The sequence below is a fragment of the Ostrinia nubilalis genome, chromosome 1 (assembly GCF_963855985.1).
Source record: "Ostrinia nubilalis chromosome 1, ilOstNubi1.1, whole genome shotgun sequence".
Taxonomy (NCBI): domain Eukaryota; kingdom Metazoa; phylum Arthropoda; class Insecta; order Lepidoptera; family Crambidae; genus Ostrinia; species Ostrinia nubilalis.
In genome coordinates this window covers 5,622,593-5,645,558 of record NC_087088.1, presented here as the reverse complement: position 1 = coordinate 5,645,558, position 22,966 = coordinate 5,622,593, and the positions used below count along the sequence as shown (strand labels likewise).

General features: G+C 39.9%; 1 protein-coding gene across 1 annotated transcript in view; it reads right to left on the bottom strand.

Annotated features, from left to right (window-relative positions):
* The window catches only part of LOC135087755 (lysine-specific demethylase 6A), a 37,800-nt gene that overhangs the window by 6,036 nt on the left and 8,798 nt on the right, over positions 1 to 22,966 (bottom strand). The window contains exons 5-6 of the mRNA XM_063982539.1: positions 2,137 to 2,444; positions 608 to 833 (exon numbers count right to left, since the gene is read on the bottom strand). Of these exons, the coding sequence (XP_063838609.1) occupies positions 608 to 833; positions 2,137 to 2,444 (534 nt within the window). The remainder of the gene's footprint in view (positions 1 to 607; positions 834 to 2,136; positions 2,445 to 22,966) is intronic.

The following is a 22,966-nucleotide window of genomic DNA, read 5'->3' as shown; positions in this document are numbered from 1 at the left end:
CCAGGTCATGTTTGGTAAATAAAAACGGAGCGCAGATTCGTTCGGTCTCGTTTTTTCACTTGTACCGGAGATTGAACTCTGGGAAACCAGTTATTAAGTCATTGGACCAGCGAGGCGTCAATAAATGAGGACGATAAAATTGTTGAAATTTTAATCTACAGCTGTTTTTTTACATTGACTCGGAGAGGAGAGTGGATAACAATGCAGTGACTGCGGGTAATGATACCCATGTTGCAGATATTGATGGTAAAATGTGGGATAATTTACACCATTCATTTATAACATTGTTACAATATAACTTAAATGAAACGTAGATACATATTATGCAGTTTTCGTGTCGTCGCGCGCTTGCATTTTAATTAATGAATTATTAAAAAATGTAAATCACTCATTACTCTTTGTTTTTTATGCAAAAACATTACAGTGCACTTGTGCACCGTGCTTTTTTCACATTTACAAACACACTTTTGCATAAAATGCATTACGAGTGATCAAAACAACAAGGTGATTATAATAAAACATCTAAGTAATCATACATACAATGTTGTACAACGTGCCACCTTGAGAGTTGGCTGCGCATAATGAGTATTATTATTGAAATTCTCACCCTATAGAGCACCAGGTGTCGGCGTTCCCCTCAGATTTCTCCACGGAGTTTCTGTAGACTATGAACGCGTCGTGCACCTTGCCCTGCGCGGCGAAGCAGCGGCCGAGGAGGTACAGGCCCGCGCCCGAGTCGGGCTCAGCGTTGACCGCGCGCTGAAGGCACCAGATGGCTGCGCGCGCGCGGGCGGCCGGCTCGCCGAGAGACGCACAGCGGTGGTACAGCCATCCTGTTCAGATGGTTTACATGATACACACATTCATTTACATTTTTAACCCTCGATGCAGAGGGGCGTTAGAGTTTGATGTGTTTGTAACTTAGCTCCATAAGGGTACTATTTTCATAAAGTTTTTTTAAAGGAATCTCGTTGGTTTGATATTTGGAAATATGTACGTACACCTACGTCTGTCATAAGAAATTTACAACTATCTACTGCATACAGGCCAAACTAAACTGTCTGTCTAAACATAAATTGCTAAAATAAATACAGTAAACTTGTTGAATAATGTTTGATGCAAGGTTAGAGTAGAGAGCGTGTAACACGCAAACAAATATCTTCCCAATTCTATTGGTTGGCAGGAAGCTCCAAATGTTTTAAGGACACGATTTAGCATAATATTATTCTTCAAGGTTCCCGTCTGGAAGCAGCTTGTGCACAAAAACCTTGACATCAATGACACGGGTCCTTGTCAATTGGAGCACAATGTATGGCTTTCGTGGTGCATATATTTACAGGCAGGTGCAATGTTCTTATAGGTTCTCTTTATGTTTTATGGATATGGAACTGAATGTAAATTTCTTCATTATTGAAGCTAAATCTTAATTACATTTCAATTTAAATGTAATTCCAGAATGCATTACGTAAGGTAAGTCCAAGAGACATTTACATTTTATGTCTCCAGTATGGGTTAAGCCAAAACCGGTATAGCAACCGAATAGAGTGAATTTATTTATACAACTAATTCTACAATACTCTCTGCATAGCCGTACGCTATTACTGGCCTCGGTTCTCTCATTTCCGATAGACTTCATTGCGAAATGACATTACAAATGCAAGATCGAGAAAATCTAGTTTCTGTTCAACCATGCAATACAAACATCTAGTAATTTATCTGTATTTATGTATGTAATTAAAAGCTTTTTATAAGCTTCAACAGTCCACAACTACGATACCGGATGAATTGATTTACATTTACATGATGTGAAGTGAATGAATTGACGTCATCATGATGTAGGTTGTTGTATTATTCAGTTTATACAGAAAATATTCTAATGTAGGGATAGCGACCTTATTTGTTAACGTGACATTTGTTTTGGAAATAAATTCAGTAAATTATACCATGACGCTATCGTCGATTATTTACTCAAATAAATTGGTAAATTTTATTGGCGTGCCTGTATTATTAATCGCGGGCCACACTACTACTGGCATTTGCCATTCCTAATTTAGTGCTTGGAGCAGTGAGACAGGGTAGTTAAACTTCTCGAGAACTTAGAGCTGCTATTGCTAAACAAAAGAAATTCATAGTTACCTAATTGCCTGCAGACGTCGGCCTTCAGCGAAGAGGACAGCTGCGGCTCCTTGAGCAGGCGCTCGTAGGCGTCCCTGGCGAGCTTGCGGAGCCCCTTCGCCTCCAGTAGGTGAGCGGCGTGGAAGCTGAGCTCCAGCCGCGTGAAGGTGGCGTCCTGGTGCGGCGCGAGGCGAGCGCGCCGGAAGTGCGCCGCCGCCGCCGCCCAGTGCCGGCGCGCCTTGAACATCAGCGCCAGCCGCAGGTGCGCGTCCGCCGCCCGGGAGAACCCCGGCGACACGTACAGAGCCATTTGCAACGCCTTCGTCGCCCTAACACCAAACAAACCCACGTTACACCCGCCCCATTGTTCTGACACAATGAAACCAATAAAACGATTCGACGAACGCCTCATATTCTAGTGATGTCTAGAACAATGTCAGAACGAAGGTTGCATTCGTATCGCTTGCAAGGTCGTCTTTGAAATTGTCCCCGCTTAATTGCATTTCCAGGGTAAATTACTTCTGAAAAAAGTTGGAGCGAATACAAACAGAGCGCAATAAAATAAAGAAGCGGTAGTAAAAACTCTATTTCTGTAGACGTATCCCTATAGAATTATTGAACAATGCAGAAACGAAAGGTTTTTGAATTCACTCCACCTATCCCGTCCGAAAATCTAAACCGGTCTGCCTTTGTTGAGAAGCTTTGTAGTTTTGAACATATTGCATTACGCTTAGTGAATTTAATCGTATAAAAACATCTTCAGATTTTGTTGTGGATTTGTACATATAAATCCGTCCAAATTGTTGAGAAAAAAAAAGATGAAGACGATTCAGGTAGGAATTTTTATAAAATGGGTCGAGCCTATGACGAATTTCTTTTAATTCTATCTTATAGGCACAATGTCGAAGCTTGATATTTCATTCTATCAGAATTCCGAAGAATGCGGCGAATACGTCAAGGTGCGTAAGTTACACAAAAGACGAATCGAAGCGTCCATAATACTGGTAAGGTTATTGAGGAGCGCATCACCGAAGCGTAACGTCACCGATGCGCCCGCGGGGTCGATGACCGTCTGAGGTTCGTTCGTGCAATCGATCGGACGATGCAACGCAAGTAACGTCTAGACAGTGATCGCGATCGCGGTCCGAATCGGACGCCTACCACCTTTATTTAGATGACCTCCTCTGACATTTGCAAACCGAAACAAAGGAGCGAGACAGGTGGCGTCCGATGCTCACCTCGATAGCGACGACTAAAATTAAATGATTACACGCACACACGCACCGTCTGCGGCGAGCCGAAGAGAGCTTTCACCCACAACGTCGCCCGAGGCATTGCTCGACATACATAATATCCTCACTCAACATTGCTTTTTATTCACATTCATTGTTCCACGGAGCCACAGATATAGATATACCTAGATAACGCGAACGCACCTACTTCGCGTGTCCCGATCCCGATAAATCATCGGAATGAGCTGCCGCTGCTTACAGTCCACGCGCGTCTGTTGTTGCATGCGGACGGCCGCGAAAACTAGAAAAATGCCTCAATATGTGATAATTAATTGCAATAAGCCAAAAACTTCGAGCTCCCAAAGGCAAGGACATATTTCCTATCACGGGTAAGTTATTTTAATATTATATTAAGTGTTAATTCATTTTAAAACATTTTTTTAAGTATTCCAAGCGTTGGTTTCAAGAATGTACCTAAAAACCTATAACTTACCATTCAAAATTTATTTTACGATACATTGCCGGGTTTGTTTTGAGCGTTTGATCTGACGTTATGTGTTAAGAGGCGATGTATAACGGACAAGCGCCACTGTCGCGCATCGCTTCGACTTCGTTGTACACGCAACTTCTCATTCGTCTGTCAAATTTTGCTACTAGTGTTGTTCGTTCTACTACTTTAATCAATAATCGATTCTTATCGATATCGGACAGACGAATGATACTAATCTATATGTTACGGTCAAAGTGATAAATGTGAAAATTATGAATAATCGCCGGTTATTATGAATAATTACCGCATGATTTGGTAAATGTGATTAATATGAGATCATTTTAGTGTGTATGTTACGGTCAAAGTGATAAATGTGAAAATTATGAATAATCGCCGGTTATTATGAATAATTACCGCATGATTTGGTAAATGTGATTAATATGAGATCATTTTAGTGTGTATAAACTAAATAAGCGGCTTAGGGGTGGCCCAAGGGCCACCCCCGCCGCAAAGGCAAAGTAATGTTATGCAAAAAACATTCCAAACTCATTTTGCCAAATTATATTAATATATGATATCAAAACGTTCAAAATGTGAGGCTGTACATGAGCGCTGTACACGAGCCGGTGTTCTCTTTTATGGTCTTTGTTAGTATTAAGGTTACATTATGAAATAATCACTGATAAACGTGATTAATTTATCACTTTTACCAAGCCTGTCGGTAATTATTCATAATTTTCAATTTATCACATTAACCGTAACATTAATATCAAATATGTCTTTAGTCAAATAAAATAAATTTTAGATCCAAATAATGATTGAATAGCTAGTTACGAGCCGCCAAAGTTTAACAAAAGTACAAACCACGATAAAAAATTCAACTTAGAATTCGATTTAAAAAAAAATTAAGATGATAATGGATTAAAGAAACACCACAACAACCTCTATTGTTGTCAAGGAAGAGAAAATTAGAAAAGGTATAGTATAGATATATGTATTTTCATGTAAAAGTATACTGTGTGTTAGGTAAATGGGTATATGAGCCGACACTAGCCCATGTTAACATGGGCATATAAATGGTATGGTGAAGTCAGAAAAGTGATATCTTCATTTTAATTATTTTAATTTTCATACAAATCGGATTTTATAAATTTTATTTTGTATGAAAATTAAAAAAAATTAAATGATGATATCAAATTTCTGACTTCACCATACCATTTATATGCCCATGTTAACATGGGCTAGTGTCGGCTCATATACCCATTTACCTAACACCCTGTATAATAATGTGTGTAGGTACATACATATAAGAAATAATGATCTGCTGATGATGATGTAGATTGTAGAGAAATGAATACAAGTAGTGTACGTGATTTTGATGATTTTTATAAAACATTGCCACAAATAACAGAATTTTGTGACCAAATAATCGCATAATATTGCTGGATATGTTATAAGAGCAATACAAAATATCTACGAGGCACCGTTGTCGAGATATTGATATTTTGATAAAAACTTAAAATGTATTTTATTCACTATTTAAAGTAAATATAACATATTTTAAGTTTTTATTAATACGGGATCGTGTCTAAAATTAGCCTTTTGTAGTTATTTAATTGTTTTTTTAAAAGAAAACTACATGTGACTTTGTCTCAAAATAAACTTAAACAGGATGAAATTAATGATACAAAAAAAATATTTATGTGTGACAACACTGGGCAGCTCGAAAAATGCCCGCGCAGCAACGATGTATTATAATAAGCAATCTGTTTTAGAATTATACATTTTTATTTAAAATTCAATGAAAATATTATCTATTTAAACATTCCGTTTAATATCATTCGTCTGTATATCTCATTCGTCTGTGTATCTCATTCGTCTGTCAGATAATCGATGCCATTTCTGTGATCGTAGCGGTGCGTTGGGGCAACGGCGGCATCGGCATCTTTGAATCGATTACGATTTCCCGTCACTAAATGTTGGCTGTGACGTCACAGTAGGTATTAAAAAGTCGGCACGCTTGGTTTTAATACAGATCGTGCTACTTGCGTTATCTATGTATATCTATATCTGTGCACGGAGCTATGATTGCCAGCTGACACGCAATATTCAAAAGTATGATCGGAATCGAAGCGCTACATTCAGTGTACGGTCTACCCTTATTATGCCATATGACTTCCCCATTACGATTTGCTCCGAGTGGCCAGTTATTACATTTTTATTGTCAATGCTCAACCGAGGGAGTAACAGAAGTCGCCTTATCCAGAATTTCCTATTTTGTTCATTGAATATGCAGGAAGTTGTTTATTGAATGTTGGCAAGTCGTCATGTTATCAAAGTGGCTGCCAAAGGCGTCGTGGATCGCACGGCGAACCGCGGCGTAGAGTGCGTTGGTCTGATAGGCGGGGTGATTAGATTCGCCGTCCACACCCGCCCACGCGCTGATAACGCTCGGACATTCATTCTGATAACATAATGGCATCATCGATTGTACAACACGGTCACACATCGTACACTAAAATACACTACGCTACGATGATATCAATGACTTACACAAAACGCATGAGCTTACATAAGCATAAGAAACAGCGAACAATGAAAACAAAACTTATTAATATGTATGAAACGCCTTTTTAAATGTGAAGAAGACTCGTGTAAAAGCAGCACGAGCAAACATTTACATTGAGTTAAACCTACACGAAATTTAAAATGTCTTTAACAATGTTTTTATTGCCACGTAGTCAGTTAATACAAGCAACATGATATTAAAACCGCGCAAGCATCGAAGGCCGCGAGGATTATCTTAGAATTCATTCTCACTTGTGTATGTTTACGACGACGTACCTATACACATGAGAGAAAATAAATATGTATAATGTACCCAGAACCCCGATCGATTATATCCGCCTCGCCGACCCAAGGCGCATTATCAGTTGGCTCAGGTAACCAAATTTACGTACCGGCAAACGTCTACGAACCCCTAATATTTATACAATTAATAAAACCCCCTTTGCTTAGCTATTTAAATCCATAGCGAAAAATAATTGATTTAAAAAGCGTTGAATGAATGAACATCTGGTTTATCGCTAACCAACCAAGGAATTTAAAATATTCGCGAAATCGAATTTCGTACATGAATATACATACATTGCAATGAATACAATTCAGGTCAACATGAAAGAGTATTCCAACGTCTCGTTACGTATGGCACATAAACTTTGTAGATGACATATTACCAAATATTGTCCAATACAACAAACAACAGCGACTCAAGAAGCCAGGAGTAGACGAGGAAGTGTTTTCGTGGAATGTGGGCATCAGTGGCGTCGAACGGCGTGGCGGTGTACGCGGCGACGGAGGGGAGCAGGCATGAGGCAGCTCGGCCTGACCTAGTTCTGCACTCGGCTCAAGGACGGATCGCCCGCTATAAATAGAGTTCATTCGTCGGTCGTCATAGCATCGGCATCGCACTCACTTTACATAACTGAAGCGAGTCGCTAGGTGCGTCCGCGGCACGTGATTCGCTGCCGGCACACCTAATGAACGAAGTCGTTCCCACGGAGCCAACAGCCGGCCAAGGGGAATGAAATACACGTTAATAATTCATTTACATATCGTGGCATGGGATTAGACGTTCCTCAATCGAGTGGTAACTAGGTACTTCAAAATTCTCTGCTAGCCCGATTCATAATGAACAGTGTGTGAACCGGGTACCTATAAGCAGGCAGTAATAAATACCAACATTCTTGTATACAATTTTATGACTCAACGGGCATTTGTACTTGATAAGTACATATTAGACAGCTAGTCGTGTGCTCGTGACGGCGTGATGCAATCAAGCGGTGCATTCAACATAAACCTGCAATTCACCTGACCGTATTGCATCACGACCTTGGCTTCATGGCAACAGAATGCAACTAACTGCAGTCGCACGCACCACATAACAAGGTGCTGCTAACGCTCGCTAATGATTCCCAAACTACTTCACTATAATTAATATCGTTTCCGTACGGTATCGGCAATTATGAAAGTAATTAAGAAGACACGCTTCATGACTTGGAACAGATCCAAAATCAGACAAAACAAAACATTCTTCATAACGAGCAAGACAATAGGAACATTCAAAAACACGTCAGGAATTATGATGAAACGTGACGTGAAATCTAAATAGTTACAGAACCAAAGAAACACAGTTCAAAATAGTAATGCAGAAATCGATAAGGACAACCTAGCCCCTTATTCAGAAAGTTTATTTGATTTTTACTCTAAATTCGTAATTAATGTAGAAAGCGCAATTCGCATAGCAAATAGCAGCTGCAATATCGAAGGTCAACCCACAGCTGCCTAGTTAAGTTTAGATAGATATAAAACATTTCTATCTATAAAATTAGAAGCATAGACTGCATTGCGCTATCCTAAACTAATAACCTTCAATACACCATAGAACCCTTTACAGTCAGATGCACCGTGACCATGTATTCTAAAGCGCAAAGGAGTTCCCACATCCGTGCCTGGAATAATGAAACTAGAATAAGAGTTCGTCCACATAACAAAGAAAATGTTCTATAAACGCTGCAATATCTTCCGAGGAGTTCAAACAATCGGTACAACAAAAGTAAAGTAGCCTCGTGTTTTACAAAATTGATAATGTACGAGGGCTCATTTATCGCGCGCTGGCGTCATGCTAGTTGACCCACTTTCGGCCCATTCGATACCACTTATAGAGTAACCTACACGCGAATGATCTCACAAACGATAATACTAATTTATGCCAAGTATTTCAGTTCGCAGAGCTATTTGAGATTGGAATGAAATGCACACAAAATACAACAACACAATGCAACCAACCACAGTTAACTACAACATTATTTACATTATCTTGGTTGTTGTTATTTAAATTTTCTTTGGGATTCGGCTCAGGAGCAATTTCACTAATTTAGTTAATTATTTGAAAGCTACGCGCACGCAACAATAATTGCAATGCCTGTGGCAACCTGGACAAAGACTATGGTTGGAAACGATAGTAATCATATCGATAACAATCTTCATTAGTGCGTTGATGAGACATCATGACATCATGCGAAAATTAGTATAAAAAGTTTTAGTAGGTAGCGTGTAGGCTCGATAATCGTGTTGGTGTGCTGACGAACACTGAGGGACCGCGTAATGCTCGCTGACTGCAATATCTTTTGTGCAAAAAACGCCTCATTAGTTTGCCTTTGATCGGTAACACGGTTGCATGTTGTTACTCAAGATTTTTCTTCCCTGCGTAAGACAAGAGAACCAATTAATATTGTTAAGAAACGTAATCGTCTTGAAAACATATTACATTGAACCGATAAATCAAATAGTTTATCGTGTAGGTATTATGAAAAGTTCGTTCATTATTATTTGCAATAAGTTTTATTAATGCTCTTTCCGGGTTATAATAACGAATGTATTATTATTTAACCTGTTGAAGAACTGCACCACAAAATAACTAAGAGAAAATTCTCTCTGTACTTCGTGAAGTGTAAAAAGAATTATTTATTGATGAAGTGCCCTGGGAAACTGCATTTCTAAGAAATAGCTAGGTATGTACGTTATTCATAAAACGTTGTTTGTTACGTAGTATTCGCTATGACGATATTATTTTGACCTAAGTATCCTACCACCTACCTGACCTTCGTGACGTGTCGTTGTTTTCTTATCAACCTCTGCATTATGCACTTGTCTACGTGCTATGAACGTTAAAAAATAACACTTCAAATTTCTGTGGTAAATTAGATATGTACATAAATACACAATATGCAAGTAGATAAACTTTGTCTAGAGGACGTCTCGCCCTTGGCTCGGCAAAGTCATCAAACAAAGGTAAAAAGTTCGTCACCCCCGAGAAAGTAGTGCCTACGTCAGTTATTTATTCAATGAGACTAAAGCTGTGTTGCACCAACTTCGACCAACTTACTTTAACCGAAACTACAACAATAACCGTTTGTATGGAGTTTGACAGATTTTTGACATTTGTTAAAGTTATAGTTCCAAAATACTGGACTGTCCTATCGATGACATTGACAGTGGGGCGCCACCGTCAATACCGGATCGCTGGTTCCGATTTTTGCCATGTTGGAAACCATATAGTTGAACGATGGTAGCGCCCCCCTGTCATTGAGTTTGGCGGGACAGTTCAGCGTGGGTCATCTATATAGTAAGATGGTGCAACTTCTTTGTAAATAAAAATCATTATTTTTTATTTACTTCTTTCTTCTTCTTTACTACAAACAAATGCTGCAAGTTGTTAGTTTAAAATGTGGTATAAACAAGAGCAAGGTATGCTATGCGGAAGTGAGCGGCTGTCAGCTGCACTGCGCTGCACTCGAGCTGCATGCACAACACGACGCCAACAAAAACGATGCGCTCGCGCACACAGCGAGTTTATGCGACTCCATTACTGAACAGGTTCGCCTTGGGCACACTGCACTGCCCATCCGACTTATTTGCACTTTGTACTTGCAAAGGCCTAAGCATTGTTTATCCAGTTTAATGGACAGATTTGATAAAATATTTAAATGACAATATTTTATCAGAGAAATTCAAGAACTTGATGATACCATTGAAGGTGAAAGTCGTACTCTTAAAATAATTAGGTCATGGCTATGCTAAAATAATGTAAACAAACCGAAACACGCTAACTGCGCAAAAAGCTCCCCCTTCGCTTGAAGAATGGAACATTTGCACTATTATTACATTACAAGCGAGCGAGTGCCCTTGATAACTACCCCATACGATTCCGCCTCACAAGTGTCCTGACAAGTTCTATACTTATTTACATGCAGCGAAATTAAAAACTCTGCCCCATCCCTAACATTAGTGTTTAGAAGGGTTGAACCCTTTGTGAACGTTTTTTAGTTTCATTGAACAGTCGACGGCATGGATTGTACGCCAGACAATGGAGCTCTATGCGCACATACGCGCAAGTTGCTTCACACGCATCACATCATGCGTCGAAGTTGTACTCTGCAGGGCTGAGGGCCGAGGGGGGCGCGGGAGTAATCGCTCAATAGTGACGTAACAGCATCTCGCAAGCTTCGGGCCCTTTCCACTGCTCCCTTTTTGCGGTCACCGGCCGCTTTCTAATGCCCATTGTGCGTACAAACTAACAGCATCATGCTGTCAGCATGATCGTTACTATGCCGCGATTCGACATCCGTGAGAAGATTTCTTGTACGCTAATAACAGGCGCCTGTTAATTAACGGTAACGAGTTCATCGTCTGTGCGATATTATTAACGTACCCAACTCATTAATGAATTATTTATTACTATTATGTTTATTATTATCGTAATCAACGGAAGTGCGCCTTCGATCACCCACAACGTTTGTTTCACGAAACCGAAATCGCCAATCGAATTATAGTGCTAAAATTAGGTAATCGTTTCCTCTTACAAGTATAAATGAACGATATCTACACTAATATTATAAAGAGGAATCAGTAATAAGAATGTTAAAGTAGGTAAAAAATATTTCATAGTAGGTAAGAATTAATATTAGAACCTTAAAAATTACAATAATCACGTTTATGGTTGTGATCAATGTTCGCCATTGTGCGTCAACAGCGATCTACTTGCTAAATAAACGCCTCCTACCATTATCACTAATCACTAAACATGTTACTGTGACGCACGTGTCAATTAAAGATAAATAATAACTCGGTTATGTAAGTATGTTATTGGTTATCTATTAGATAAATCCAAACTCGCGCCATTTTGGTTTACTAATAAATTCTAACATCGTTTACTAACAATTAAAATTTCTTCACTGGCAAATAGACAATGGAGTTTTAGGAGTTAGGAACAAGTAGGTACAGTCGACAGCACATTAGGCTATACATTTTTCAAGAAAGTTGGATTCCATTTCGCTAGCGATAGATACAACAGCTGGTAAAAGGCATTAAGGAGACCAGCGAGCTTGTATGGGTTGTGATGGGAAAGTGGCACAATATGCCGTAATAGGCTTGCTGCTGAGTGAGGAGCACCGGCCTTGAAGCGTGACGTCGCCCGCCCCTGGTGACGCGCCGCGGCCGCGACTCGTGACGTGCGATTTTTTCGCGGAATTTCTGACGCGAACATTGCTACCGGACAGCGTCGCGTACCTACCTCAGGCGTGAGATCGGAGCGTAGGTATCGATAAATAATTGAATTTGCTGTATGTATTAATGTTTATTAGTACATACCCCAAGAAATCCTGATATTTAAACTATGACCCGAATAACACGTTTTTATTAACCTAAGGAATGCAAACGCGGAAAAGTAAGAGAGCTAGCTCAGAAGAAGCCTTTCCGCAGAAACAGAGCGCTTATTGCGAATATTTGGTGAGTCAACCGCATAATGTTATAAGTGCGTTTTATAATTTAACTTTAAGATACGAATCCGTGTTAAGCTGTGGTTAAACTTTTGAGCTCGAGAGGACATCCAAATGTAAATAGATACAGTAGTGTAAATAGATAGATAATCATTTTTATACCAGATAGCTTAGTACATGTACACATCACAATACACAATAGGACCTAACTAAAGTGCGCTGCGGTAGAAAGATATTATGCAAGCAAAAACTGCAGCTGCATCTTTCTTTGCACGTGTAAACAAAAACTCTAGTTAGTGTAAAAACTAGGGCATGCTGCTTGACACAGTTCATGCCCTACGTGGGTGGCTATCCTACAGATGTGGGCGGTTTACTTACGTAACACAAACAAAAGCCGAAGGGCACCCGCTTGCCACAGAACCTTTCGCAACGATGCCCTATGACTCGGGGAGTTAGATATGCTCGAACATTTGAATTTGTAAGAGCAATATTATTGTTAGGTTTGGGAATCGTTTCGTGGAAGTGTCTCCTAAACGGGGAGGAGGTCATTGACAGGGTGGAGGCGTGTAGCGCGGATGCAGCGAGCGAGTGCACCGAGCGAGTTCCGGTGCACTACGCGGCAGGTATAAATAGCGATCCGTTAGTGTCGACGACCGCGCACCGTCACCACTCGCCCTGCTCTTAGCGCTCAAAGCCGTGACCCAGTTATTACAAAAAGGAAATATTACGTCACGGGATTCTGCTGGCGGCGAAATCAAAAAGTTCGCCCCCGACGGGGTGCAAGATCAATTCGATGGGAAAACGGGACAGAGGGTGAGGAGAGGCACGGGGAGGGTCAGGGGAGAGGAGAGAGCTAATAATGCATACGCCCTTCTCCGGGAACTCGATACAGGCTGCCGGAGCGGCTCGGGCTCGGCGCTGTGCGCAGGGCCCGTGCGTGAGGGCTCGCCCGTGCGTACGTGACTCGAGGCGGGGGCGGCCCCGCCCGCGCCCGGGCCCTGCTTAGATGCACTCTTCGGGTAGGGTCGGGGACCGCGTCCTCCGCTGCGCACTACGCGTCTACGCCACTCGACCGTCCTGTCGTAGGCTAATTTACATCGACGAGATTAAACGCAAGTACCGCTAGCCGTCGCTATAACTTCGCATAATAGAGCTAGGTAGGTGAAGCAATGCCGGATTCCGGTTATACTATTATGCTCCGCTATTCTGTTGTTGCTATGTAGCGTTGGCCGCGCAGCCAGACTCGCTTGTAATAATCTCGAACCTATTGTGACGTAACAAACTATACCATACAATCATAGATCACCTATAAGTACTAACTTATTTACTAAAGTCATAAAGGTAGTTATTATAAATACATCAATTGAGGCTGTTAACTATAATGTCAATATGCATCTTTTTACTGTTAGTAAGACGGTAAGTTAAGGTGACAGAATTACCAGCTGCGTAGCAATGTGAAACCGTCACATTTCTGTGACATAAGACTAGATAATATCGCAAAAAAATATGTTTATAAAGGTGGTAAATACATAAATGTTATTCTTAAAAGTCAACCTGCCATTTAGTAGCATCTGCTAAGGTAACTAGATAATTGCATACTTTTCCTTGCGCTACAAGTAAGGTCTAAATATAAAAAGACAGCACACGCCATCCAAGGTGCATAATGCCATATAAATAACCGGTCGTCATAAACTCTCAATCGCAAAACTTGGAACTTTGCGGTTTAACGGAGGATGTTTAGTAGAAGACGCTGCTCTATTAAGAGAAAACTGAACAAAATAAGAGCAGGGAGACGGTCCCGGTGCCGGAAAAGTTTGCCGGATGGTGAAATTAACTACCGAATGCAATTATCGCAGCTACGAGCGGACACGTCGGGAAATTTTATCGCTTTCTACGCGCTGTTTATTTACTACGAAACACGTAGTAAATAAAGCGCACAGCGATATCAAGTGATATGCGGCTTGTGAATGTTGCTGCACGCACTGCAAGGCAATACAATTACACACGATAACCAATAGAACCAATCATGCACACTTGTATTATTCAAATTTTCATTTCGACAATACTGATGTTCACATGAACTTACACGTGCGTTTCGTTTAGAGTTCAGCCACGTTCAAGTTTTTAATGAACCCATAAAAATTTAACTTAAACTTAATGATATCCCATTATCGTGGTCTTTACATTAGAAGTGATGTTCATTATAGAGCGATAGAAGCAGGCAACACATTGCGTTTTGAAAAAGTAAATAGGTAATAATGAACACAAGTGCATCCATAAATGGCAACCGGCCAAGGTGTTTTTAGACTTCCTTCACATTGATAGCGGGTGTGTAATAGCGTATATTTAGACGATATCCTTAGAGACAAAGGAAGCTAGTTCAAGGAGCAGCTGATGGCGAGACAGGTGTGGTGGCAGCCGGCGGACACCTGCCTGCCACGCGCCACGAGCAAGCTGCTCTAACAATTACACATTATTCATTACAACATTGCAATCGATATTCAACGACGTAAATTATCTAGGCACTAAAAGACCTTTCATTATAAGCAGCTGCTAACTTGTTAAGCTGCAGAATAGATACGAGTTCTTTGTAACACAATAAATAAATTATCGTGTACGTACATTTACTCTTGTGTAAAGACATGGCAACAACGTAGAACACACTGGGTGAGCGACTGAAAGCTTATTGCATGATCCAATCCAATGTTGTAGTAAACAAAGGATTACATATTAGATTAGTATCGAATTGTTATAATTCCAGAAAACATACGCAAAGAACACCAACCTCGGTAGAAACCAGTCAATTAATTATTCTTCAAAGCTTTCGAGATACACCTTGAATAACAAGGAGTTACCGAGAAACGATGCTACATTATTACTACATTTTGGCAATACGTAACTATAAAACATCTGGCATCCTGGAGCAATCGACGCATAAATAGAATAAATGAATGACAAATATTGGGACGAAGTCAGGCAAAATTTATTATGAATTAATTTTGTTTTCCTGCGACAATGTCACATTTTTGGAAAAACAACTACGCAAATTGAGGGAATATGCTAATACGAACATGAAGCGAGCTATTTTGAATTCAGTTTCTGCACGATGCGTTGGAAACACAATTTCCGGCTCGGACAGCCAAGAAAGGACTAGACGAGCATACTAACGAACAAGTTTGCGAAACAGGCCAGGCGAGTCTAGCCACTGGAGGGTTCCAGAGAGAATACCGTTACCGAGGTGGCTTGCTGTTGCGTAGATAATGCGCGGACCGGTCCACCTGATGCCAACCTCGTCGTGATAGCCAGGCCTGATCGACTGATAACGGTGATAAACTCCATCACAAAGAAGCAGACATGCCTACACGTGTCGCGTAATTCGAAGGCCAACTACCGAATAATGTTCGTTTTCTGGTAAACCCAATCTTATCGGTATTGTTGAATGAAGGACGTGACACCGATATTTTATTCAACATAATTTATACATTGAAGACGTCATGTTGACGTTGGGTTTTAAAATACGGAAAAGTGCGCGAAACCTCTATCGCTACGGGTATTCCGTGACGCATTAATTTTCCTGTACTCGCTCATACGTAACACGATAGTAGTGAGTGACTAACCACGCCAACTTACTCATCACGTGAAAATTACGTTCATAGATAGGTAGGTCCGGTCCACACCGAATAAGTCGAGCACGTCTACGGTCTAAGCTCTACGTGCGCTCAACAAGCTACGCGTTTTAGCGTTACTTACTTTCTACTCAAAGCAAAGGGCCAAAATGATGTCGGCTGTCGATCAGTTTTTAAAAAGTTTGCCGACTTTCTAATTTCTTGTCTCGATATTGTCACCGATTATATTGTGCAGTGTGCACCAACATAACGATCTTCATAATTAGATTACAAAGGGACTCGAGAAGGTCTAATCTAACTAGCCGAATGTTAAGGTTTAGATGAAATCCGGTTTAAAAACTTGTAGATATAGGTAACTACTACAGGCTAGGCAAGTATTAAGATTGTACCGTTATGTCAGTAGGTACTCGCAAGGTAAGTAGGTACGTGGTTGATTTAACAACGAGTCTATGCAACAGACATTAGCGGTGCATGAAATGCGCTAGCCATGGCTAGCGAAGGGAGAGGCGAGGGGCATCGCGTGCGCCGCGGCCGCGACCACACTCCACCGACCTACATTTTATGCGGCGACGAGCTCATTAGTAGGTACTAGCAGCCGCACACGCACCGTCCGCCCTCGCCCACACTACCCCCATGTCGACCATGTCATAATAACTTCCTTTTGAATTCGCGCGATGAATGGGACGGGCCGCGATCGCCGACTACCTGCGAAAACACTGCAAAAAACATGCATGCACAAATAAAAACGCAACCTCTCGACGGGACCAGCCACGGAGTCCGGAGTCGTCGACATAGGTGTCTGCATTTCGGAAACAAAACACAATAGAAAGAGTCGCGTGCGAACGCGATGCAGGGATACGGGCGGCAGGTTGATAGAGAGAGGCGGCACGAGGGCCGACGTAAACAAACCGCGATCGGGAGCTTCGACCGCACTCACCATTTCGGGGATCCTCAGCTCCGAGGGTGAAACTGGCCGCCCGTCGAGCGGCCCACGTAGTGAAGAGCGGGGACGTCGTTACAGAAAACAGCACAAGCACTCAAAATTCACAGGTTGGTCCAGAGCAAACACTCCGCACGACACACGACAGATCCCGTCCTACACTACGTTCGCGGCTCGCGCCGATGCAGTTTACGTCACCGCATCCCGCTCCCGACTGGCTGAGCGCGGCGCGAGCGAGCGACGACCTCGCGCTGCAGCGTGCACCGTCCCGCGCCCCCCGCGTGCCCTGCGGCCCTACCGCGCCCCGCCCCCCGCTCGTCCTACGTCCGGTGAATCACGAATGTCGACACGACGACCCACGAAACGAACGCTTTCAGCCCAACTCCGACCAAAATTATTTAACTGAGGTAAGGTACCTCCCATACCAAGAGACGATCCGTCCGGTGTGCGACGATGACGAAACACGGAAAGCTCGTTAACATTCCTATTTGTACCTATTTACATAACGCGGATTTTATTTTTAAACTTGTGACACTACTTACACATGACTATTGTCTACAAAATAAATGACAAGTTTTTAGTAATAATAACGATTATATTGAATGTTAAATTAAGTTTTATGAAAGGACATTGTCAGAAACCGCCTAAAAAACCGCCAAAAAACATTAACCCATCATAATTATTTTCTATTTTTTTTAATACATTAAGCACCCTTTCGTTCTAATGGACACTTAAGCATTGAAAAATTAAATAAATAAGTCTTTTAACGTTTATTCTATAATACTATTACAACTTCCGGACGTTTTGGTGCGTGGCATGGTCTAAAACCTATCAAGTTCCATAATTTTTGCCGATAAAATCTGTACGAGGCATTACCGTACTTTATTGCTGGGAGTCCATGTATAGTGATGTTCCTGCGGCCATCATAGACAATAAAATATCGATTTTGAAAATAAAATAAATCGATTAAACTGCTTTAAAGACTAGATTTGCGTTAAAAGCTAAAAAGATATTGACACTATTACAAGAAGCTATCTAAAGTGTCCAACTGGTCGAAGGTCGTAAATAAAATAAAAATAATTAGGACCATAAACTGATATTCATGGTATCATAACTGTAAAAGTGTCGAATCCGATGTTGAATCCAATGCCAGTTGAAGTGTGAGAAACATATATCAACCTAGTATAGTTGCCAGTCTCTCATAATCTATGCCAATGAGGGTTTTCGCGATTGAAAAATCCGCCAGATGGCAATACGTAGACGTGAGGTCCAAATGCTGCATGATTGGTTATTTTTGACATGACATTGACAGATATCCACCAATCATGCAGCATTTGGACCTCGCGTCTACGTATTGCCATCTCGCGGATTTTTCAATCGCGAAAACCCTCATTCATAGCACATTAATAATAGACCAAATGAACTTTTACAAATTGTGAAAGAGAAGATAAAGATTTTATTATTTTATTAAAATCTTGCCACGAAGTAGTTTTTCAGTAGAAACCAGGATTGGATAATCGCTACAGGCAAGTATCAGAACATTTTATAAATATTTTTAATCGATTATATCCTTGTGAATCGTTTTAATAAATTGTCATTTTACTTTTTCAACTAAAACTTTTTCAATCCCTAGTCTTGTCAAACTGTCATAATGTCAACAAATTATAAATGTCACGTCAGTTGACTCAATTTCAGTCTTCTGTGCGTTTATTGTATTTTTATTTCAATGAAATAGTGCTAAAGGGTTAGTAATAAAAGTGAAAGCCTTTTTTCAGAAAGAAAACCAATGTGGTGCCCTTATTATTCATACTGTTTGAAAGTTACAAGTCAGTGATACAGAGTTGCCGACATTATAACTCCGTAGTGATACCATACCAAAGAAGAAGTTTTCCTAAACACACACACTTGTGTTATTTTTATATGTGATCAAATAAAAAGGATTAATTCTACTGCTCAAATGGAATAACTTATCCCAAGAGACCGAATATAAAAAAAAAACCTCTCCATAGAAATTATCACCATCACGAGGATGTGAATTTTTTTGAGAATTTGATATTGGTCCTGTAAGAAAAGTAGTTGTTTTTCAGTAGTAGAATCAACCCTTCTTGTTTCATCAGCAAGAGTAACTATAAAAAGGCCCTGTAGGTAGGTATTATTAAGCTGAAGAGTTTGTTTAGTGTCAAAGACTGTCACACAGTGTAACTTAAATTGGCATAGGGTCATTTCGCCTGTTCGCGTCCATCGCCCAATTCGCGTCCATTTTGCCGATCTCCTTTTAAAAATCCTCGAAAACAAGTCAACTAACACACCAATCAAACGAAAAGTCATTACCGCTAATACGTCAATGTATAAGAGGCACGCACACATAGACAAAAGTCCTGTGCGTCCAACCATTCCTGTTTAGAAAAACAGTTAGTCTTGGCTGTTCAACAAGGAAGCTCACACGCGCTGCATGTTTAGATAAAAATTAGTGTGCAGCGGCGTGTTTGATGGTAAGTTTTATATTGTTTTATGTGAATTTTAGGATAGATATCTATTTCTACAGTTTAATGATGAAAAAAGGTATAATGTTTATTATAAATTTGGTAATGTTTTTTATATTTAACGAATAAAATAAGGTGGACGCGAATTACTACATCGATTTTACAAAACTTCCACTTTGCGTCCACAATGGACGCAAACTATACCTATCCTCTATAATAATAAACCAAATTGCGTCCACTGTTTTCATTAAATACTTGCTTATAAAAAAAATTTAAAACATACTGTTTAATATTAATGTGTATAGGAAAGGTCATTTTAAGAATACAAGTTCACCCATCTGCCCCTTAGTGAGCTACTTTTATTTTAATTGATATTTTTGTTTTTGTTTAATTTTTTCCAAAATTTGACCTAAAACTGCCTATTTTTTTTTTCTCGCGTGTTTTTAACCGCTTTTGTTATTTGATATTAATATCGAATATGTCTTTAGTCAAATAAATTCAATTTCAGATCCAGATAATGATTGGATAGCTAGTTACGAGCCGCGAAAGTTTAACAAAGGTACAAACCACGATAAAAATTTCAACTTGGAATTCGATTTAAAAAAAATTAAAGGTGATAGTGGATTGCCAATGATCTTAAAAACATCTCTAGCTTCTCTTCTTTCCAATGATATTTCACGTCATGTAGTAATTAGATATTGAAATTCGTCAAAAATTCAAAGTTTAGGGAAGAAAATGGAACAATAATACAAAAGTAGTTGAATGGCTTCTTAACATTTGTAAATGTGGATTTCCAGTAAAAAGCAAGAATTGTTGGATACTGTTCAAAAAATAATTCGAGACGGAGAGTTTAAAAATAATTTCAAAGATGATCGTCCAGGTCAAAAATTGTTTGAAAAATGTTTGGCCAGAAATAAAGAATTTTTTACTTAAACCAATGTTGAGAAGAATTATTTTTATTTTTTAAAGTGAGTTTTAAATGATGATAATGTTGATTTTTAATAATTAAGTTTATTGTTAAATAAAGAAATTGTTCAAATACAATCTTTCTTTATTAATTCTTAAAAATATCACCCCTATATTCCTTTTCTAAGCTGCTGGACGCTAAATGGTCCACGGGTGGACGCAATTTGGATTTTGTGGACGCAAACTGGGTATAACGCCTAATTCTGAAGTTTATCTATTTTAAAAGAAAACGCAAGATGTTTCTAATACAACTGAAAGTTAATCTTAAAATAGAATATAATATAATGAATACATTACACAAATTTGTCATAGAAATGAGTGCTGGGGCATTTTTATTATCGCCGTCAAACTTGCCAACTGCACTAAATGGACGCGAACAGGCGAAATGACCCTATTATGATAATGAACATAAAAACTTAAATAAATATTTATGTTAATATTTTTTGTATTTATTTATTTTCCCAAAGCTTCACAGTGACAGCTGAAACAGCAAAACTGTTGTAAAACTAAACTTGGAACAAACTGTTACAAATATTTTACAAATTAAAATAAAACCGCATGTTGCTTTACTTTCTCGTATAGGTAATAAATGTAATTAATGGCTAGATTATTAATGTTACTTTGTTACCCTCAATAGTGAGGAGATCTTATAAAATGGTAACCCTGATTTTCATTGTCATTCAAGTGCTCTTTCTTCGCATAGGCTTCTGTGATTTGGCCAAGGGCCACACACATTGCGATAACATTATGCGACATTGATTTGACAGCAGCGGAGTGAAGTCTTGCGACTATGCAAAATGATACCCTGTAATCGTAGCGCATATAGACATAGACGGGGCGGGGCACATAGCTCGTAGAGCTGATGGCCGCTGGGGCAGGAAAGTTCTTGAGTGGCGACCACGAGCCGAAAGACGTAGCGTGGGCAGGCCTCCCACTAGGTGGACCGACGATCTGGTGAAGGTCGCGGGAGGTGCCTGTATGCGAGCGGTGCAGGATCGGTCTTCGTGGAAATCCTTGGGGGAGGCCTTTGTCCAGCAGTGGACGTCTTTTCGGCTGAAACGAACGAACGAACGATACGTATTACCACTATTTACCAGACATTACTATTTATTGCATACTCGCCGGATTACACGTAGGAGCACGCGCGTTACAGCTTCGGCCTTGCATTATTATAAGATCTTGTTCCGCCCTTTTACGAACTTCCTCCGTGAGGATATCCCCGCCGAATTCTATGATGAACCTATCAAAAGTCATATTCTGCAATGTCAACCCACCACAAGGTGGACCGACGACCTGATAAAGGTAGCGGGAAGGCGCTGGATGCAGGCCGCTACCAACCGTGCGATGTGGAAGTCATTGGGGGAGGCCTATGTTCAGTAGTGGACGTCCTGTGGCTGAAATGATGATGATGATGATGAAATGAATGAAAATGACAAATCTTCGAACGTGTATAATACCGTGCCAAAGTAATCATAATATAATTTTGGCACCTTAATAACTATTGCCGTTTTTGTTGTAAAGATCATGCAGCGCTACTTGCGGATATTATTGGAAAGAAAACTATGTGGACTCTAGATCTGAAGCCGCTTTAGCGAACACGAAGTGCTCATACAATGCGGCGTATTTTCTTCCAGTCTTTAGTCAGGACTTTAGTCGAATTAAAACCCCGGTTGAACGTGATATAGCCGCACTAGAATACGATGCTTTTTTGCATAATCGCAAGACTTCATTCCAGTGTCGACCGAATGTTATCACGATGTATGTGGCCCAGGGGTTACCGTAGCCGCTAAGGTTTGAAACTTCTTGCTTAAAATATTGTAGTCTTTGGCATAGACTACGACGGTAGTCATGGAGATAGGAGTTTGTTATCTCGTGTCAGATGTAAATGGTGAAAAGAAAACTCATGATTCGTGTTATTTTTATGCAATATGTAGGTATTTTATAAAAGTGGAACCCCGAGTGATCTCCAAAACCCATTCTATTATTATATACGATTCGGCTTCGATATCTATAATACAATAGGAGTTTATTTCATGTGTCAGATGACAAGGGTGGAAACAACCTACGATTCATGTTGTTTATTTACGTGCAATATGTGGGCATATTATAAAAGTGGAATGCCGAGTTGTATTTCTAAAACTTGTTCTATTATTTTATACTATTTGGCTGCGACTCGGCGTGACGACAATACAAAACATTTTTCGCGAATCGGTGTTCATACATTCACTTAATACATTAGACGCCATGTTGTCATAAACGACATATTATAAAATCGCTGTGATTTAATATTCTTAATCATTAATTTTATGGCAAGTGTCCATCAGGAATCATTGTTCTTACACACAGAATCGTATTATTTCGCTTTCGGGTAGTAATATGTCAAAATTGTTGGTTCTTAGGCGAACAATGTATGGAGAACGAACATTGTCCTTTAATAATTAATTAATCGTAATTAAGATAACTAACAAAAAATCATTTTATTACAAAAAAAAAAACATAAATTAAGAAAACTGATCAAATAAAAATAATAATGAAAAAAAAAAGTGGACGCCGACTGTGGCTGATCATTTCGCGTGAAATTCATTAATTATTATTATGTTCAATAAACCTAGGTTTCGGAATAGGAAATCCAAATTCGTTCAGTAGGTATTTTTTCAGAATAACAAAAATAAAATACAATTTTTAACGTCATCATCAACCATGCTGACATACTGAGTTTCCGCCGTTTTGTTTAGGAGTTCCTATGGCCACCTCCCGACTCCATCATCAGACCAG